This window comes from Aphelocoma coerulescens, unplaced genomic scaffold (genome assembly GCF_041296385.1).
Source record: "Aphelocoma coerulescens isolate FSJ_1873_10779 unplaced genomic scaffold, UR_Acoe_1.0 HiC_scaffold_140, whole genome shotgun sequence".
NCBI lineage: Eukaryota > Metazoa > Chordata > Aves > Passeriformes > Corvidae > Aphelocoma > Aphelocoma coerulescens.
Window position 1 is genome coordinate 264,338 of NW_027183492.1, and position 16,125 is coordinate 280,462.

A 16,125-nucleotide genomic window follows, 5' to 3' on the forward strand; every position below is an offset into this window, starting at 1 on the left:
ATTTGGGAATTTGGGCGAATTCATCAGTGGGGGAGCAAAGGGGGATGGGAGAGGGCAAGGGTCCCCCCGCTCCTCCTCAGCCCCCCTGACTCCCGTATTTTGGGTAGGGTCCCTTCCGGCCCCAAATTCCCCAGGTTTCACATCAAACCAGCTGGAAAAGGGAATCCAAGTCCCAGAGAGTTTTGCAGAGTTTATTTTTGGGGGAGGATCCCGTGGTCACCCCCTGGGCGGACACGGGACACCAGTTCCGGCTTTGCTGGTGGCCAGGGATGAGCAGGGAGGGAATGATGAGGGATTCAGCAGGGAATGACCACGGATTCAGCAGGGATCCCTGGAAGCGCTGGGAAGGTGGGGATCACGGTGTCCATCCAGAGCAGCCCTGATCCCACCCATGCTTGGCTCAATCCTCCACAAATCCCAGTATTAGAGCTCCCAGTTTCTCACTGGGATCCCCTGGTGCAGTGACCGTGGAGCTCTGGCATTCCTGTCCCCTCCTCTGCTCTTCCCGAGAGCATTCCCGAGAACATTCCTGCCCCAGTCTGAGTCCTTCCCAACAGCATTCCCATCCTGGTCTATGTTCTGGTCTCCCTCCTTCCCAGAGCATTCCCACCCCATTCCCCCTCCTTCCCAGAGCATTCCCATCCCATTCTCCCTCTTTCCCAAAGCGTTCCCATCCCAGTGTCCATCCCAGTTTGTGCCATTGGTGTCCGGATCAAGGTCAGGGCCTCCTCCTACCCCTCCAACCACCTGCTCCTCCCTGAGCTCTCCATCCCTGGGCAGAATTCCCTGAATTCCAGGGTCACTGGATGAGGGAGAGGGAGCCCAGCTCCCGCAGAATCAGAACCCAGAACCCAGGATGTGCTCCCTGGCTCAGGAATTCCATGGAATCACTGGACGATGGAGATGACCCCCATCTCCAGCCAGGACCAGGGCTGGACACTCCCCGGCTCAGGATCCCAGGATCACTGGATGCGGGATTCTGGGATCACTGGTCAAGGGAATGCCGGGATCACTGGACAACGGAAATCGCCTGCAGCTCCAGCCAGGACCAGGGCTGCAGGTGCTCTCCTGTGAAGGGTTCTGGATTCCACGGCATCACTGGACGATGGAAATCTCTCCCAGCTCCAGCCAGAACCAGGGCCGGACGCGCTCCCCGGCGAAGGCGGTGGCCGGGAAGGCGAACAGGGGGGTCGGGCTGCGGCTGTCCCCGTCGAAGAAGGCCACGCGGCCGCCGTCGTAGTCCAGGGCCACGCGCAGGCGGCGGGGGACGCGCAGCAGCGGCAGCGGCGTCGGGGGGCTCGTGAGGGCGCGGCCCAGGCCTCCCCAGCGCTGCAGGGCCCAGACGCCGTCCCCGGGCCCGAAGGCCACGGCCGGGCCCTGCCGCGGCACCGACTCCCGGCTGACCCCCACGGCGCAGAACGGCCCCTCGGCCACGTCCACGGTCCAGGTGTGGCGGCCCGAGGTGAAGCCGGGGGTGCCCAGCGCGCAGGGCGCGGCCGTGAAGCGCTCGGGGCCCGCCGGGGGCTCGGGGCCGCCGTAGGCCCAGCGCGCCCCGAGCCCGTCCGGGGACAGCACCAGGCGAGGGTGGGACGTGAGCGGGTCCAGGGTGACCCGGGCTGGGAATTGCGGGCATTGGGGTGGGGAAAGGGGAGGAAAAGGGGGAAAAGGAGGGGAAGGAGGGTGGGAAAAAGGGGGGGAAGGAGGGGAGGAAGGAGGGGGGAAAGGAGAGAAGGAAAGAGGAAAGGGGAAGTGGGGAAAGGGGGGAAAGGGGGAGAAGGGAAAGGGGGGAAAAGGAGAAGAAAGAGGGGAAAGGAGGGGAGGAAGAGGGAGGAAAAACGTCAGGAAAAGAGGGGGGAAAAAGAAAGAGAGAAAGGAGGAAAGAGGGGAAAAGAGGGGTAAAAGGGGATAAAAGAAGATGAAACCAGGCAAAAGTCCCCAGTTCTGCCCCTTTCCATCCATCTTTCCCATAAAGACTCACCCACTTTTTCTTCCTCTTTCCCTAAAAGCACACAATTAATATAGGAATCCTCGGTGACGGCTCTGAGTGGGAGCCAAAGGTTGGGAAGGGAGGGAGGGAAGGAGGGGAAAACACTCACGGTGCTCCTCGAGGCACCACCCTGCCAGGGAGAGCAGGAAATCGTCAAATATTGGAAATAAGAGGGGATAAAGTAGAATTTAAAAAGTAAAATAGAATAAAACCCAATAAAATTGAAAAAATAAAATTAAAAAAAAAAAAATAGAATAAAATAGATTAAAATAGAATCAAACCAGCCCCAGGACAGGACACTCACAGATCCTTATTCGGGATTCCTCTGAAAGGAGAAAATAAACATGAATTAATGAAGAAATTAAGGATAAAAATGCTTGTCTGTATAATTAATTTCTGCAATTAATGAAATAGAAGAGTTTTCCCCCAGCAGCCCCAGGACTCACCGAGCTCCGCGTTAAGCTCCGCTGGAAAAGGAGGAAAAGGGAGAACTTCCATGAGGGGCCACATGGATCTGACAGAAATTCCCATTCTGGGAGGAACTGGACACTCACCCATTTGTCTGTCCCGTTGTTCTGTGGAAAATTGGACAAAACCCAGGATAATGTTACAGTTGCAGTATTTAAAACATTATCACACATCAAATACCAATAAAATATATACCAATATCTAAATAAAATTTAGAAAACATGAACATAAACAAACTATAGTATTTGAATAAAATCGATAATAAAACACAAAAATGACAGATTTTGTATTTATAAGCTACAGTAAATACAACCATTAGAACACAACAAATGTGTTATTATTTATAATAAATAATATCTTAAATGTGTTATGACCCATTTTTCCTGAATTTCCCTCACCGAGCGCCTCCGACAGCTCCGCTGGGAAGGGAAAAACCCAAAACTCCTCAGTTTCATGGGGCTCATGACCAGAATGAACCAAAATTCCCAAATTTGTGGAATTTCAGGGTGGGGGAGGGGACACACGCACCGATCCTGGTGTCTCGATCTCCTGGGATGGGAAAGAAAAGCAGGAAAATTCAAATTATCGCAGAAGAAATCCCCTCTGCTGGTTCCCGCATCCTGGGGGGGGAATCCCGGGATTAGAGTCAGAACCAAATCCTTTATTTTAAATGAAAATCTCAGATTTCAAACCAACAGCCTTAGTTTTGAATCCAAATCCCAAGTTTTGTATCCACACCTTGAATTTTAATTGAAAATCCCAAATTTTAAATCAAAATCTTTAACTTTTAATCAAAAACTCTGATTTTAATTCCAAAATCTCAAATTTCAATTTTAAAAAACCCCCTAATTTTAAATCCAAATCCGGCCCTGCTCCTCCCACCCCGGGATTTGGGAATTCTGGACTCACCCAGCGCCGCCCTGAGCTCCTCTGGGAAACCAAAGGGAAATGGGGTTAATTTGGGATATTTTTCCTTCCAGCTCCACCCCAGAAATGGGAAATGAACCCACCAAGGTTTTTGTCGACTTCCCCTGGAAACAGGGAAGGAAAAAACAAAGTTAAAATAGTTTAAAATTATTTAAAATTATTGGACATGATGCTGGTTTTTATTGTTATTGTTATTATTACTACTACTACTATTATTACGATTCACTTTTAAGATTAGTTTCTGGCCATGAAAAAACTCAGAAAATGCTCAAAAAAGGGGTTTTTTAAGGGGTTTAAAAGGAAAATTCAATAATTCCATACCAGGATCTTCCATGACTTTGCCTGGAAAGAGGAGAAAAACAGGAATTTCCATTGGGATCTGGTGATTCCCCAGATTTTCCTCCTCCCCTCCCTTCTTCACCATCAAATACCCAAACTCCCCCATTTCAACCTTAAAACTGGGGAGAAAGGGAAAAAGCAGCTTCTGGCCACGCTGGAAAATGGAGGTATTTGGGAATTTTCAGAAGGGAATTTTGGTGACATTTTTTCCACTGATTTGTTGGGGAAACAGCCCAAGTTCAGCAGGAAAATGGGGAAAAAAAGTGTGGATTTGGTGCTGGAAAAGAGAACGACTCACCCAGTTCTCCCAGTTCTACTGGTTCCTTTTCCTCTTCTTCCTCTTTTTCCTCTTTTTCTTCTTTTTCCTCTTCCTCCTCTTCCTCTTCTTCCTCCTCTTCCTCCTCTTCCTCTTCCTCCTCTTCCTCCTCTTCCGGTTCTTCTTCCATTTCCTCAGGGAGTTCACCTGAAAAGAGTTAAAAAATAGGGAACTGTGGTGGTTAGAAATTAAAATGAAATCCACACAGGTATAAAAATAACGGTTAAAAAGTCAAAACCAAAAAAATAGAAATAACATTAATTGTATTAACACAACTGCTCTAAATTCCATCATTCCAAACTCCCTGGAAATTCCCCAAGTCCCGGAGAACGGCAGGACAATCTCACGTACCAACTTCACCCTCCTTCAGTGCCTCTGCAAAAAAAGAGGAAAAGGTGAAACACAAATTCTCCTTCCCTGTCCCCATCTTTTTTCAGGATTCTCCCTATTGCCCTGTTAATTTTTTCCTGGGAATTCCTGCTGCTTTCAATTATTTCCTTTTTAATTCACTCCCACTGTAATCTCCAATCCCATACTCCCAAATCCAATTATGAAAAAAACCCTAAAAAAACCCCAAAATCCCAAATTCTTTTTGGAAACAGAATAAAAGCCACTCACCAAGCTCCTCCCTAAGTTTTCCTTAAAAAAAGGAAAATAAAATTATTTTGGATCCATGTTTTCCCTTCCCAAGAATACAAAATCCCCTGAGTTCGGCAGAGACTTTATGCCTCTCAATTCCATTTTTTAAACATAATTTAATTAATTTTGGGACTTTTTTGGGCCAAAATTCTGAGCCAAAGTGGCAGCAGGGACATCATGGGTGTGAATTCCCAAATCCCCAGGGATTGCTCCCAAAATCCAACGGCACTTACTGATAACAGAGTCCTGTTCTCCTGAAAATAAAGCAGAAGAAGGATTAAAAAGGGGATAAACCCTGATTTCCTGCAATTTTAGAGTCAGGGAAATAAAAAAAAAACAAAACAGTTACACCCCCCCTAACTCCAAAAATCTCTATTTTTATTTTTTAATCCAGGATATTTATGAGGGGGAAACTCCAAAATCGGGTAAATTTTCTGTTTAGAGATGGAGGCTTGTGCCCCAAAATGAGAGTTTGGGGCCCAAAAATGGGGTTTGGGACCTTTAAATTGGCCTCAAGAATAAGACCTCAAAAATTTAGGCCTCAAAGATTGGGTTTTTGAGGCCTAAAAATTGGGATTTGGACCTAAAAAATGGGGTTTGAGACCCTTAAAAGGGGGGCATGTTAATTACTAATTAAATCAGACATATTTTGGGGAGAGAATTCCCATTTTCCAAAACTTACGTGCTTCCAATTCCTTCTCCTCTGCACACAAAAATGGAAATTATTGCCATGTTTTCAACACATTATTAATTATTATTACTCACTATTTCCCATTATTACCATAGTATTAACATTTTTCTCCATTATTCCCCATTATTTCCATTTTTCCTCCAAGATTTTCCTCCCGCCTCCAGGGATTTTGCTGATATTTTCCCCCAAATTCCCTCTTAATTATAATTTCTCTGCACCTTAATTAATTGGCACTCACCCAGCAGCTCCTTCAGGTGCCCTGGGGGAAGCAGAGAGAAACTAATTAAAACTAATGACACCAAATTTATTGATACAATTCAATGTATAAATGATTTTAGTCATTATAGATTTATAAATATAAACTGGTTTTATAGTTATAGAACATAAATATAAGTATAGATATAGATATGGATATAAATATAAGTATAAATACAAGTATAAATATAAATATAAATCTCTGACTTACTGATCTCAGCCTCATTTTCCCCTAAAGGAATAAAAGGATTAAAATAAATAATTATTTAAAAACGTCCAAAATTGAAATAATTCTAAAAAAAAAAATTCAAAAATTCTAGAAATTCTTTCTGCTTCCTTCATCCCTAAAAATCCCTGGAGCTGGTCCCGAGTACTCACGGATCTGGGTGTCCCGGGCCTCTAAATGAACAAAAATAGGGATAATTATTATTATTCCTGAATATTAAAAGCGATGTTTATATTTTTATCTTAATGATGCATTTTTTAAATCCATATTTATTTCAGTTTTTGCATCTGCACTTCTAGACTCAATGAAAATCCAGATTTCCCCCTGAAACCCACCAGATTTTCTTGGAAAATGCCCCAAAAAAGGATGGAAAATTCCTCACCCAGTTCTGCCTCGTGTTGCTCTGGGAGGGAGAGAAGAGGGAGAAAAGAGGGAGAATGAGAATTTCCAAAGTTGGTTCAGAATAGGGTGGAATTGTCAATGAATTATTCCATAACTGTTAAAAATTATTTCATCCTGGAAATTAAAAATTCAGGCACTTACGGAGCTTTTTATTGAAGACCTCTGGAAACAAAAACAGGGGAAAATTGATAATGATAATAGTAATAATAATAATAATAATAACAACAGTAATAATCCTCAATGCCAATTTTTTACCCAATTTCCACCCAAACTGAAGATTAACGGGATCAACTCACCCACATCGGCTGTGAGTTCCCCTGAAAAACAAGGAAAAAAGGGAATTTTGAGACCAAATTTTCACTTTTCCCGCAGCCCCAGTGAGGGGGAATTGGGGATTTTCTCCCCCAAAGTTCACCCCAGGATTTTCTGGGGTGGAAACTGCCCCAAACTCACCGATTTTCGTGTGTCGCTCGCCTGGAAACGACGGGAAAAGATCCGGATTTGGGGTTATTTTGGATGAATTAATGAGCGATGGAATTAATGAGGGGCAGAGGCAGGAGGGGACTCACCGAGCTCCACCGTGAAGATTCCTGGAACCAGCAAATCCCATTAATTCCCCGATGGATTTTCCCCCCTCCCAGCTCCTCCCATGGGGTTTTCCTCCCGTTCCTTTTCCCTTTTCCCCCCCAGACTCAGGCTCAGCCCCCCCAGCCCCGCAATGCCGGGGGTTCTCTCCCCCAGTTCGGTGGAATTCGGGGATTCCAGCGTTCCCACGGTGCTGGGGTGGGAGTCAAACTCACGGATGGTGGCGTCGCACTTGGCTGAAGGAAACACAAAATTAAAACCACTAAAAATCTGTGTTCTGGCTCCTCTTCCCCCTTTTCCCCAGCACTCACCGAGCTCTGCTCGGAGCTTCCCTAAAGACAGAGAAATAAAGTGAATAAACTCCAGTAATAGAGTCCAACCATAATTGAAATATAGTGATCAATATAATCAATTTTAGTCATCAATAGAATCGGTTTTAGTAATTAACATGATCAGTTTTAGTCACTAATAGAACTGATTTTTACCAGAAATATTCACTAAGAATGAATATATTAAATTTTAAGTGTGGATACAATGAATTTTCATAATTAACACGGTCAAAATATTATTCATGCAACCAAAATAGTAATGATTAAATTGCTATTAATTAGATTCTTATTAAATATGAATTCATTATTGGGGTGATGTTATTGTGTATTAGTTTATTATTAATATTAATGGGTTCTAACTGGGGGGAACCCTCCAATCCCAGCAAATCTCCCATTTGGAGCTGTGTCAGGGGTGGGACTCCCAAAATTTGGGGTGAAAAAAGAGGGATTGGGGCCCGGTAGCTGCAGGGGGATGAAATTCTGAGGAATTTGGGAATTCCGGCACTTACGGAGCCCGGAGTCGCGCTCAGCTGCAGGAGAGGGAGGGAAAAGCACCAAAAATCAGCATTTTGGGGTTGTTTTTTACCTCCTCCCTCCCCGAGGATAAAACCAAAGCCAAAAAGCTCCAAGAATTTCCCTCATTCTGAATTTTCTTTCCAATAAAGGAGATTTCCAATTTCCTGCTGCTTTTATTCATCGTTTCATCCCTAAGAAATGAAATTTCTCATTTTGTCTTGGTTTATATTCCAAATTTTCCCAATTAATATTTGCCATTTTCCTGCATTTTCCAACATTCCCAATTTACCAGATTTTCCATTTCTACTTTTATTTGTAATAAATAATATTTCTAACTTTATTAAGCCACAGCACTAATTAATAAAACAGCCGTAAACCCTCCCAAAAATGTTAATTAAAGATGTCCATACCCAGCAGCGCCGTGAGTCTTCCTGTGGGATGAGGGAAAAGAGGGATTAATCCAGGAAAAGCAACAGAATTGACCCAGAAATGAGGAGTTTAAGCCCAAAATCATCAAATGAGGTGGAAAATGAGGAGCGGGACTCACGGATTTCAGCGGCGAGCTTGGCTGTGGAGGAAAAACCAGATTTGTGGTTACTTGGGATTTTTCTCCGAGGGAATCGCACAAATTTGGGTGAAAACTGGGGGAAAATGGACTTATTTCCAGTTTTTTCCCAGGACGGGATCAAGGAGGATCTGTCTTGCCCTAAAACAAGGGGGTTTTACCCCAAAACCAGCAGGAAAAATGGCACTCACTGATTTTCCGGTCGCGTTCCTCTGGGAAGAAGAGGAGAAGAGGGGAAAAAAGCAAGAAAATGAGAATTATGAAACAATTCCTTCATTTCTGGGTCAGTTCCATTGTGGTCCCAGAGCGCCCGGACCAGGAATGGGGATATTTCCCCCCAAAATTCCTTTAAAATGAGGATTTTCTATTGAAATCATCTGGGGGGGGGGGGTTGGACTTACTGAGTTTGGCATTGGATTCACCTAAAAACAGGAAATAAAATAAAAACCCAGCCCCAATTCACCTGAAAACCCAGGAAATAATAAATATCAAAAAGTCCCAAAATGGCTCCTCCTACCCCAGAACCTCCAATTTGAGGGAATTTTTATTCCACAGAAGCATCCCCCTCTACAATCCTAAAAATTTGGTTTATTAAGGAAAAAAATCGCCTTAAAACCACCTTAAAATGCACAAAATGTTCTAATTTTAATTTTTTACAACCATAATTTGCATGATCAAGGCCTAAATTTTCACTTCAAGGCCAAAATTCCCATTTTAAACTAACTTGGAGGAGAAAATTTCCAATTGAACACCCCAACTGTTAATTTTAGGGAGAAATTGGTCATTGTTAAAGCCAAATCTTTCATTTTAAGGCCAAATCTTCCATTTTAATCCATGAAATTCCTTACCCAGGTCCGAGGTCAGTTTGCCTGAAACCAAAAAAATGAAAATTCACATTATCTGGAGCTTTTCCAGGTCTGGATCCATCCCCGGCACCGACGGGAGCGAGGAAAAGGCGCCCCAAAATCCCGAAGTCTTTAGGTTGGCGCAACCCCAAAACCACCCAGGGATCCCAAAATTACTGAAAAAGCAGATCCAGGGGTGGTAATTCCATCAGGAAAAGGGAAAAGGCACTCACTGATCCTCCTGTCCCGCTCCTCTGGGGAAGGGCAGAGAGGGAAAAGGGAAAGGGAATCAATGAAAGGGGAAATAAAGGGGGAAAAGGGGAAAAGATGGGGAAAAGGGAAAGTCCAAGCACTCACCGAGCGCGGCCGTCAGGTGCTCTGGGAAGAACAGGGAGGGAAGAGGAGAATAAACCCGGGATTTCCTTGGGAATTCAACCCAGCCTGCCCCCAACTGCCCCTTGTCTGTGGGGAAAATGGGACCATCGGGGCTGGAAAAGGGAATTCTGGGGTAAAATGTCAGGATTTGGGGCAAAACGGAGGCATTTGGAGCAGGATTCAGCCCCGTGCCCCGACACAGCTTCGGATCAGGAGTTCTGCCACTGTCCCAGCCCCAGATTCCCTGGGTTTAGGTATTTTTAATGTTAATTATTATGATTCAAAAATAACATTTCTCCTTTTTTTTCTTTTAATCAGGCCAAGCAATGGGTATAAATCCCAGGAAATTGGTTAAAGCATGACACAAAGGGACCGGGGAAAATCCAGTTTGGGACTCACCAATTTCGGCTGCGAGTTCACCTGAAACAGAGAAATTTGGGATTGAGAATTTCCCTGCTGGGGGAATTTGATGGAGACAAAACCCAACACTCCCCAACTGCCACAGTTTCAACCCTAAAATTAAAGGAGAAAGGGAGGAAAAATGGGTTTAATTTCCTTCTCCTCCCTCCAGGTAATTATTTTAGTCCCAATATTAGGAAATAATTAGGGAATAATCTCTCCTGGCTGGATTTATTAGATTTATCCCAATTTATTGATCCTATTGATCACTTTTCCAGTGAGTCTGGGGGTTTTTAAGACCTTCATCTTCCATTATTTGGATTTTTAATAACAATAACTTCCTTATTTAGGAGAATTTGCATGTTAATAAAAACAATTTTTCCATTATTTAGGGATTTGGAACTCACCATTCTCCGTGTCACATTCCTCTGAAACCAAAGAGAGACAGAAATTGGAGATTGGAGTGCAAATTTATAGATTTGGGTAGAAATTGATATTTTTGTGTACAAGTTTACACATTTGATATAAATTTGATATCTGGGGATAAATTTCTTGCTCCGGGGGCTCATTCCTGGTTTCAAATCCAACATCTGGGAACTATTTTTACGTTCAGTGGAGCAAAAACCTCCCAAGTAACCCCAAAACAACTCGGCACAACTCCACTTACCCAGTTCAGTGTCACTTTCTTTAGGAGAAAAAAAATAATGAAATAAAATTTATATAAAAATATAAAATTTTATGGCTCCATCAGTGGCTGCTGCTGGGTCGGGGTGAAGCACTCACCAAATTCCTCCGGTAATTTCCCTTAAAGTCCAACAAAACTCCATCAAAACCTTTGGAATTGAGGCTTTCTTGGGACAAGAGGGGGGAATAAAAAATTCCACTCACGGATTTGTGTGTCCCATTCATCTGGAAAAGAGACAAAAAGAGGGTTTAAAGCTGGATTTGATGATTTCCAAGGTCCTTCCCAAGTGGAATAATTCCATCATTCCAGGAATTCACCCCCCAGCGGCCCCTCCTGGGTGGTTTTTCTTTTGGTTTTCACCCTCAGAACTGTCTTTAAAAAGCATTAATTTGGGTTTTTTCCCTGGATTTAACAATCTTAAAGGTCTTTCCCAACCAAATCCATCCCATAATTCCATAACTGAGCTGGATCTGGGTTGATTGAATGTGGTCTGGAACATTCCAGTGGTGGAAGGAGGAAAATCACTCACCCAGAGCCGTGTTTTCCCCTGGAAAAGAGAAAAAAAAGGGATCAATGAGGTCAGTCTGGGGCATTCCCAGAGGAGGAACTCGGGGAATTAAAGTCCAGTTAAATTAAATGTGGATATTCTGGGATGAGCCCGACTCCGGGAAGGCCAAGAACATCAAAACAGGGAATTTAGGTGTGGAAATCTGAGAAAATCCACACAAAAGTGGGGTGGGGGGCGGCCGAGGCACCCCTGGGAATACAAGACCAGGATTTTGGGGCCAAACGAACTGGAATTTGGTATCTGATCCTCAAAAAAATCCATTTTCACCCACCCGGCTCCATCATGGCGTTGTTCCCAGCCAGAATTGGCTCCGGGCGCTCCGTCGGCCTGGGGGGAAAAAGGGAAGAATTGGGTCATGGATGTGTTTTCCAGGAAGATGTGGAAACATGGGGAATATTTCAGCCCAGGGGAGTGAGGGCAAGGAAGGCGGTTTTCCCAGGTTTCCACGATTTCCCCATTTTCAGGTCGGGAATTTCCCATTCCCGGGGAGGTTTTGGGATGAGGGGCGACAAACCCACCTCCCGTGTCCCATCCTGAAGCTCAATTGAACCAAAATTAGGGATTTGGTGGAGGAAGGGATGTGGATTTTGTGTCCTTATGGACAACCCGGCAAGGACAGAGATTCCATGAGGGAATTTCCCTTCCCAAACTGCTCCTGTTGGATGGGAAAATCATGAAAATGACGTTTTCGTGCCCATTTTTGTGCTCACGATCCCCAAACTCCCTGAGGAGCTGAATATCCAGAAATCTGGGAATGCTGCTCCACCAATATAAACAGAGAAACGCCAGGATGAAAACAGGGATTTAGGAAGAAACAGAGACACGGAGCGAGGGAGGCGGCACCAACTCTTCCCACATGGAATTATTAATTAATTAGCAATATTGACATTTAATTATGAACTAGTGAATCAACAGGATCCATTCTTTTAACCCTTCCCCTGTTTTTCGGGATCCTCGGGCAGTAAAACAGGGATAATAAATAGAATGTTTGGAGGCACTAAAGGCCCTTCATTGCTGGGGCCAGATCGTGTTCCCACCACATTCCAAAGGCACCTCTGAAATTCCCATTCCCAGGAATCTCCCCAAATCTGCCTTCCTGGCCTCTCCAGAGCCCCTGGAATGGGGAAAGGACTCACCAGCCCCGTGGCTGCTCCCCTGGTGTTGGTTTTGGGGTGGGAAGGGGGGTTTTAGCCGGGATGAGGGTCCTGGAGCCTGTGGAGGAGCTGCGACAGCTGAGCTGGAACCGATCCCGATCCTAAATTTAGCTGGGGAGGAGGATCCCGAAATGGCCATGGAGGGAATGGGATCCTCGGGCTGGGAGCAGGAGCAAGGGTCAGCCCAGGCCACTCTCCAGCCACAGAGGGATTGGGGTCCCCTAGGGGGATATTGGGATTCTTCAGGGGGGATATTGGGATCCTCCGGGAGGTCCTCCCCAAATTCAAATTCCCCAAATGTGATCTTTTGTGGTGGGATGTTGGGATCCTCTGGGGAAATACGGCGATCCGTGGGAGGGAGGGTACTGAGACCCTTTGTTGGGGGATATTGGGATCCTCCGGGAGGTCCTCCCCAAATTCTCTCCTTTTCCGTACAACACAACTGGGCGCCACCATGTTGCCCACGCACGCCGCCATGTTTCCGTACGGCGGGACGTCACTTCCCGTTCCGCCGGAAGCGGCACCGCCTCTCTTTGCCCGCGCCGGCCTGAGGGGACGGACGGGTCTGGGCTGAGGCCACCGCGCATCCGCCGCCATCCCGCCGCCCCCGCCAGGCCCCGCCGCCGCCCGCCGCCGCCATGACGGAGCAGATGACCCTGCGCGGGACCCTGAAGGGCCACAACGGCTGGGTGACCCAGATCGCCACCACCCCGCAGTTCCCCGACATGATCCTGTCCGCCTCGCGCGGTGCGCGCCGGGAGGGACCATCGGGGAGGGCTGGAGGGGGTGGGGGGGAGACCATCGGGGAAATTGGGGGCGGGGGTCTGGGGGAACCTATCGGGGGGTCTGGGGGAGCCCACAGGGGTTCCAGGGGGTCTGGATGACTCCACTGACAGAACTGGGGGGGGCCTTACTGCGTTAGGTGAGGGGCCGTGAGCCCCCCAGAATTCCGCTGGAGGGATTTGGGGCAGCAGGAGCAGAATGAGGACGAGGAAGAAGCAGCAGCATCTCCCCGTGCCTTTGCTGGGATTTATCTTTATTTGTGTCCTCCCATTCCCGGGCTGGACAGGGGTGGCCGGAGGTCCCTCGGGTGACCCTCGTGTGTCCCCACCACAGACAAGACCATCATCATGTGGAAGCTGACCCGTGATGAGACCAACTACGGGATCCCTCAGCGGGCGCTGCGCGGCCACTCACACTTCGTCAGCGATGTGGTCATCTCCTCGGACGGGCAGTTTGCACTCTCGGGCTCCTGGGATGGCACCCTGCGCCTCTGGGACCTCACCACGTCAGTTTGAGGGGGCTTGGGGGCCCTTGGAGGGGCTTGGGGGATGTTTTGGGGTCTGGGACAGCTCCCTGCGGCTCTGGGATTTGACTGTGTGAGTTTGAGGGGTCTGGCGGAAAGTTTGGGAGGTCTGGGACAGCTGCTTGTGGCCCTGGGATCTCACCAGGGCCAGATCATCCCAGAATTTGGGTAAATCCCGGATTTTTGGGTGAGAGTGGGGTGTTTGAGCTGCTCCCTGTCCCTCTCCCGATGATTACACCCGACATTCTGCCGATCCTGCAGGATCTGACGACACGTCCTGCAATGATGATGGGAGAGACGTGGGGAAGCAACTCTGGAGGGGTCAGGCTGGATTTTGGGGTGCCCAGGGCTGCATTGCAGGGGGTGCAGCTGGAAAAGGGTTGGAATTTGTGGAACCAACTTGTCCCAATCCCCACATCTTCCCTGAAACCCCTTTGATCCGATTCCCAATCACTGAGTAAATTATTCTTTTTTCATCCCAGTTCCTGGATATTTTTCCTAGTGTATGGATATTTCTCCTAGTTTCTGGGTTACCCCCACACTCCTGGAGGTCCCCCTTGGTTTGTGGGGTTTTCCCCCCATTCCCGCTGGGAATGCTGACCCCGTTGCCGTTCCCGCAGTGGGACGACCACGCGGCGCTTCGTGGGCCACACCAAGGACGTGCTGAGCGTTGCCTTCTCCTCGGACAACCGGCAGATCGTGTCCGGCTCCCGGGACAAGACCATCAAGCTCTGGAACACGCTGGGGGTCTGCAAGTACACCGTGCAGGTGAGCTGGGGGGGCTTCGGGCTGATCCCAGGGGGTTGGGGCCAGTCCCAGTGGGTTTGGGGTCAATTCTATTGGGTTTGGGGTCATTCCTGTTGGGTTTTGGGCCATTCCCAGTGGGTTTGGGGCCAATCCCGGGCAGTCCCCAATCCCGTTGATTGGAGGAGCCCTGGGCGGGCTCTGGCCACGTTCCCGCCCTGCCACCGGCGCCGTTCCCCCGCAGGACGAGAGCCACTCGGAGTGGGTGTCGTGCGTGCGCTTCTCCCCCAACAGCAGCAACCCCATCATCGTGTCCTGCGGCTGGGACAAGCTGGTTAAGGTGAGCGTGGGGTCCCCTGGGGGGCTTTCTCCCCAGGATCCTGGGATCTGCCCCTGCTCATCCTGCTGCTCCCGCCCCAGGTGTGGAACCTGGCCAACTGCAAGCTGAAGACGAACCACATTGGGCACACGGGGTACCTGAACACGGTCACCGTGTCCCCTGATGGCTCCCTCTGCGCCTCCGGGGGCAAGGTACGGTCTGGGGGACACAGGGACACCCCAGGGCTGCACCCCAGCCCCAGTTCCTGTTGTGGGGTCCTGGGATTGGTCATGGTTGGAGTGGGGAGGGGGGAGGCCTCGCTCCAGGAGAACCTCTTGGGGCTGCTGGGGATTGTGCTGGGGTGTTCCTGAGCTCCTGGGAATCTTCCTGAAGGTCCTCGGGATCTTCATGGAGGTTCTTGGGACCTTCTTGGGGATGCTCCTGAGATCTTCTGGAGCTCCCACAGACCCTCCTGGAGTTCACAGGGACACTCTTGAGCTCCTTGGGACCCTCCTGGAGCCCTCGTGAAGTTCCTGGGGATGTTCCTGAGCTCCTTGAGACCGTTCTGGAGCTCTGTGTCCCCTGCGGAGCCCTCCTGGAGCTCGGTGTCCCCACGGTGTCCCCAGGACGGGCAGGCCATGCTGTGGGACCTCAACGAGGGCAAGCACCTGTACACGCTGGACGGGGGGGATGTCATCAACGCCCTGTGCTTCAGCCCCAACCGCTACTGGCTCTGCGCCGCCACCGGGCCCAGCATCAAGATCTGGGTACGGAATTCCTGGGAATGACCCCTGGGGTTGTGGGATTGCCCCGGGATCTCCCTGAGAACGGGGGGCGGGTCCCCCTCGTGCTGTGATGAAACATTCAGATGCCTCCGACCGCTCCATGGGGAAATCCCAGAGGCTGTTTCTGAGCCAGCCCCGGGCTCAGGTGGGATCCAGGTGGGATTCAGGTGGGACTTGGGTCATTCCTCACCTCTCCGGTCCTGCAGGACCTGGAAGGGAAGATCATCGTGGACGAGCTAAAGCAGGAGGTGATCAGCACCAGCAGCAAAGCGGAGCCGCCCCAGTGCACGTCCCTGGCCTGGTCGGCCGATGGGCAGGTGAGGCCCTGGGGACCCTCACTGGGGCAGGGGACCTTCCCTCACCTGGGAACCCTTCACTTGGTCAGGGGGACCTGGGGATGGGGGGTTTGGGGACCCTGCAGCTGGAGCTGCCCCGGGAAGGACCTGGTGGTCCCTCCTGCCCTTCCCCCACCTGGGGCTGGGAGGTTTGGATTGACCTGGGGGCCACCTGGGTGACCCCCAAGTGACCCCTGTCCTTGTCCCCAGACCCTGTTTGCCGGCTACACCGACAACCTGGTGCGGGTGTGGCAGGTGACCATTGGCACCCGCTGAGCCCAAATCCCACGTTTTTAAAACAAAATACCAATAAATGGCGCTTTATGGAGCTGGGGTCGTCGCGTGTCACCTGCTGTGATAAACCC

At 48.8% G+C, this 16,125-nt stretch overlaps 2 protein-coding genes across 2 annotated transcripts; one reads left to right on the forward strand and one right to left on the reverse strand.

The window, feature by feature from the left end:
- Positions 1-623: 623 nt before the first annotated feature.
- On the reverse strand, positions 624-12,465 carry LOC138100764 (E3 ubiquitin-protein ligase TRIM15-like). The gene is made up of 42 exons (XM_068998639.1): positions 12,254-12,465; positions 11,389-11,444; positions 11,079-11,096; positions 10,753-10,773; positions 10,648-10,668; positions 10,532-10,549; positions 10,272-10,292; positions 9,865-9,885; positions 9,448-9,468; positions 9,324-9,344; positions 9,094-9,114; positions 8,647-8,667; positions 8,437-8,457; positions 8,228-8,248; positions 8,091-8,111; positions 7,674-7,694; positions 7,147-7,167; positions 7,051-7,071; positions 6,820-6,840; positions 6,704-6,724; positions 6,547-6,567; positions 6,392-6,412; positions 6,231-6,251; positions 6,001-6,021; positions 5,834-5,854; positions 5,606-5,626; positions 5,359-5,379; positions 4,910-4,930; positions 4,656-4,676; positions 4,389-4,412; positions 4,020-4,184; positions 3,704-3,724; positions 3,466-3,486; positions 3,365-3,385; positions 2,984-3,004; positions 2,854-2,874; positions 2,542-2,562; positions 2,434-2,454; positions 2,292-2,312; positions 2,097-2,117; positions 1,979-1,999; positions 624-1,616 (listed from the first exon to the last, which is right to left on the reverse strand). The coding sequence occupies exons 2-42, from the start codon at positions 11,399-11,401 to the stop codon at positions 1,096-1,098; spliced, it is 1,494 nt and encodes a 497-aa protein (XP_068854740.1). The 5' UTR covers positions 11,402-11,444; positions 12,254-12,465; the 3' UTR covers positions 624-1,095.
- Positions 12,466-12,803: 338 nt separating this feature from the next.
- RACK1 (receptor for activated C kinase 1) lies at positions 12,804-16,088 on the forward strand. Its single transcript, XM_068998629.1, has 8 exons — positions 12,804-13,018; positions 13,388-13,559; positions 14,198-14,345; positions 14,566-14,661; positions 14,742-14,852; positions 15,267-15,407; positions 15,632-15,742; positions 15,971-16,088. Exons 1-8 carry the CDS (start codon positions 12,910-12,912, stop codon positions 16,034-16,036), a joined length of 954 nt encoding a protein of 317 aa, XP_068854730.1. The 5' UTR covers positions 12,804-12,909; the 3' UTR covers positions 16,037-16,088.
- Positions 16,089-16,125: the final 37 nt, after the last annotated feature.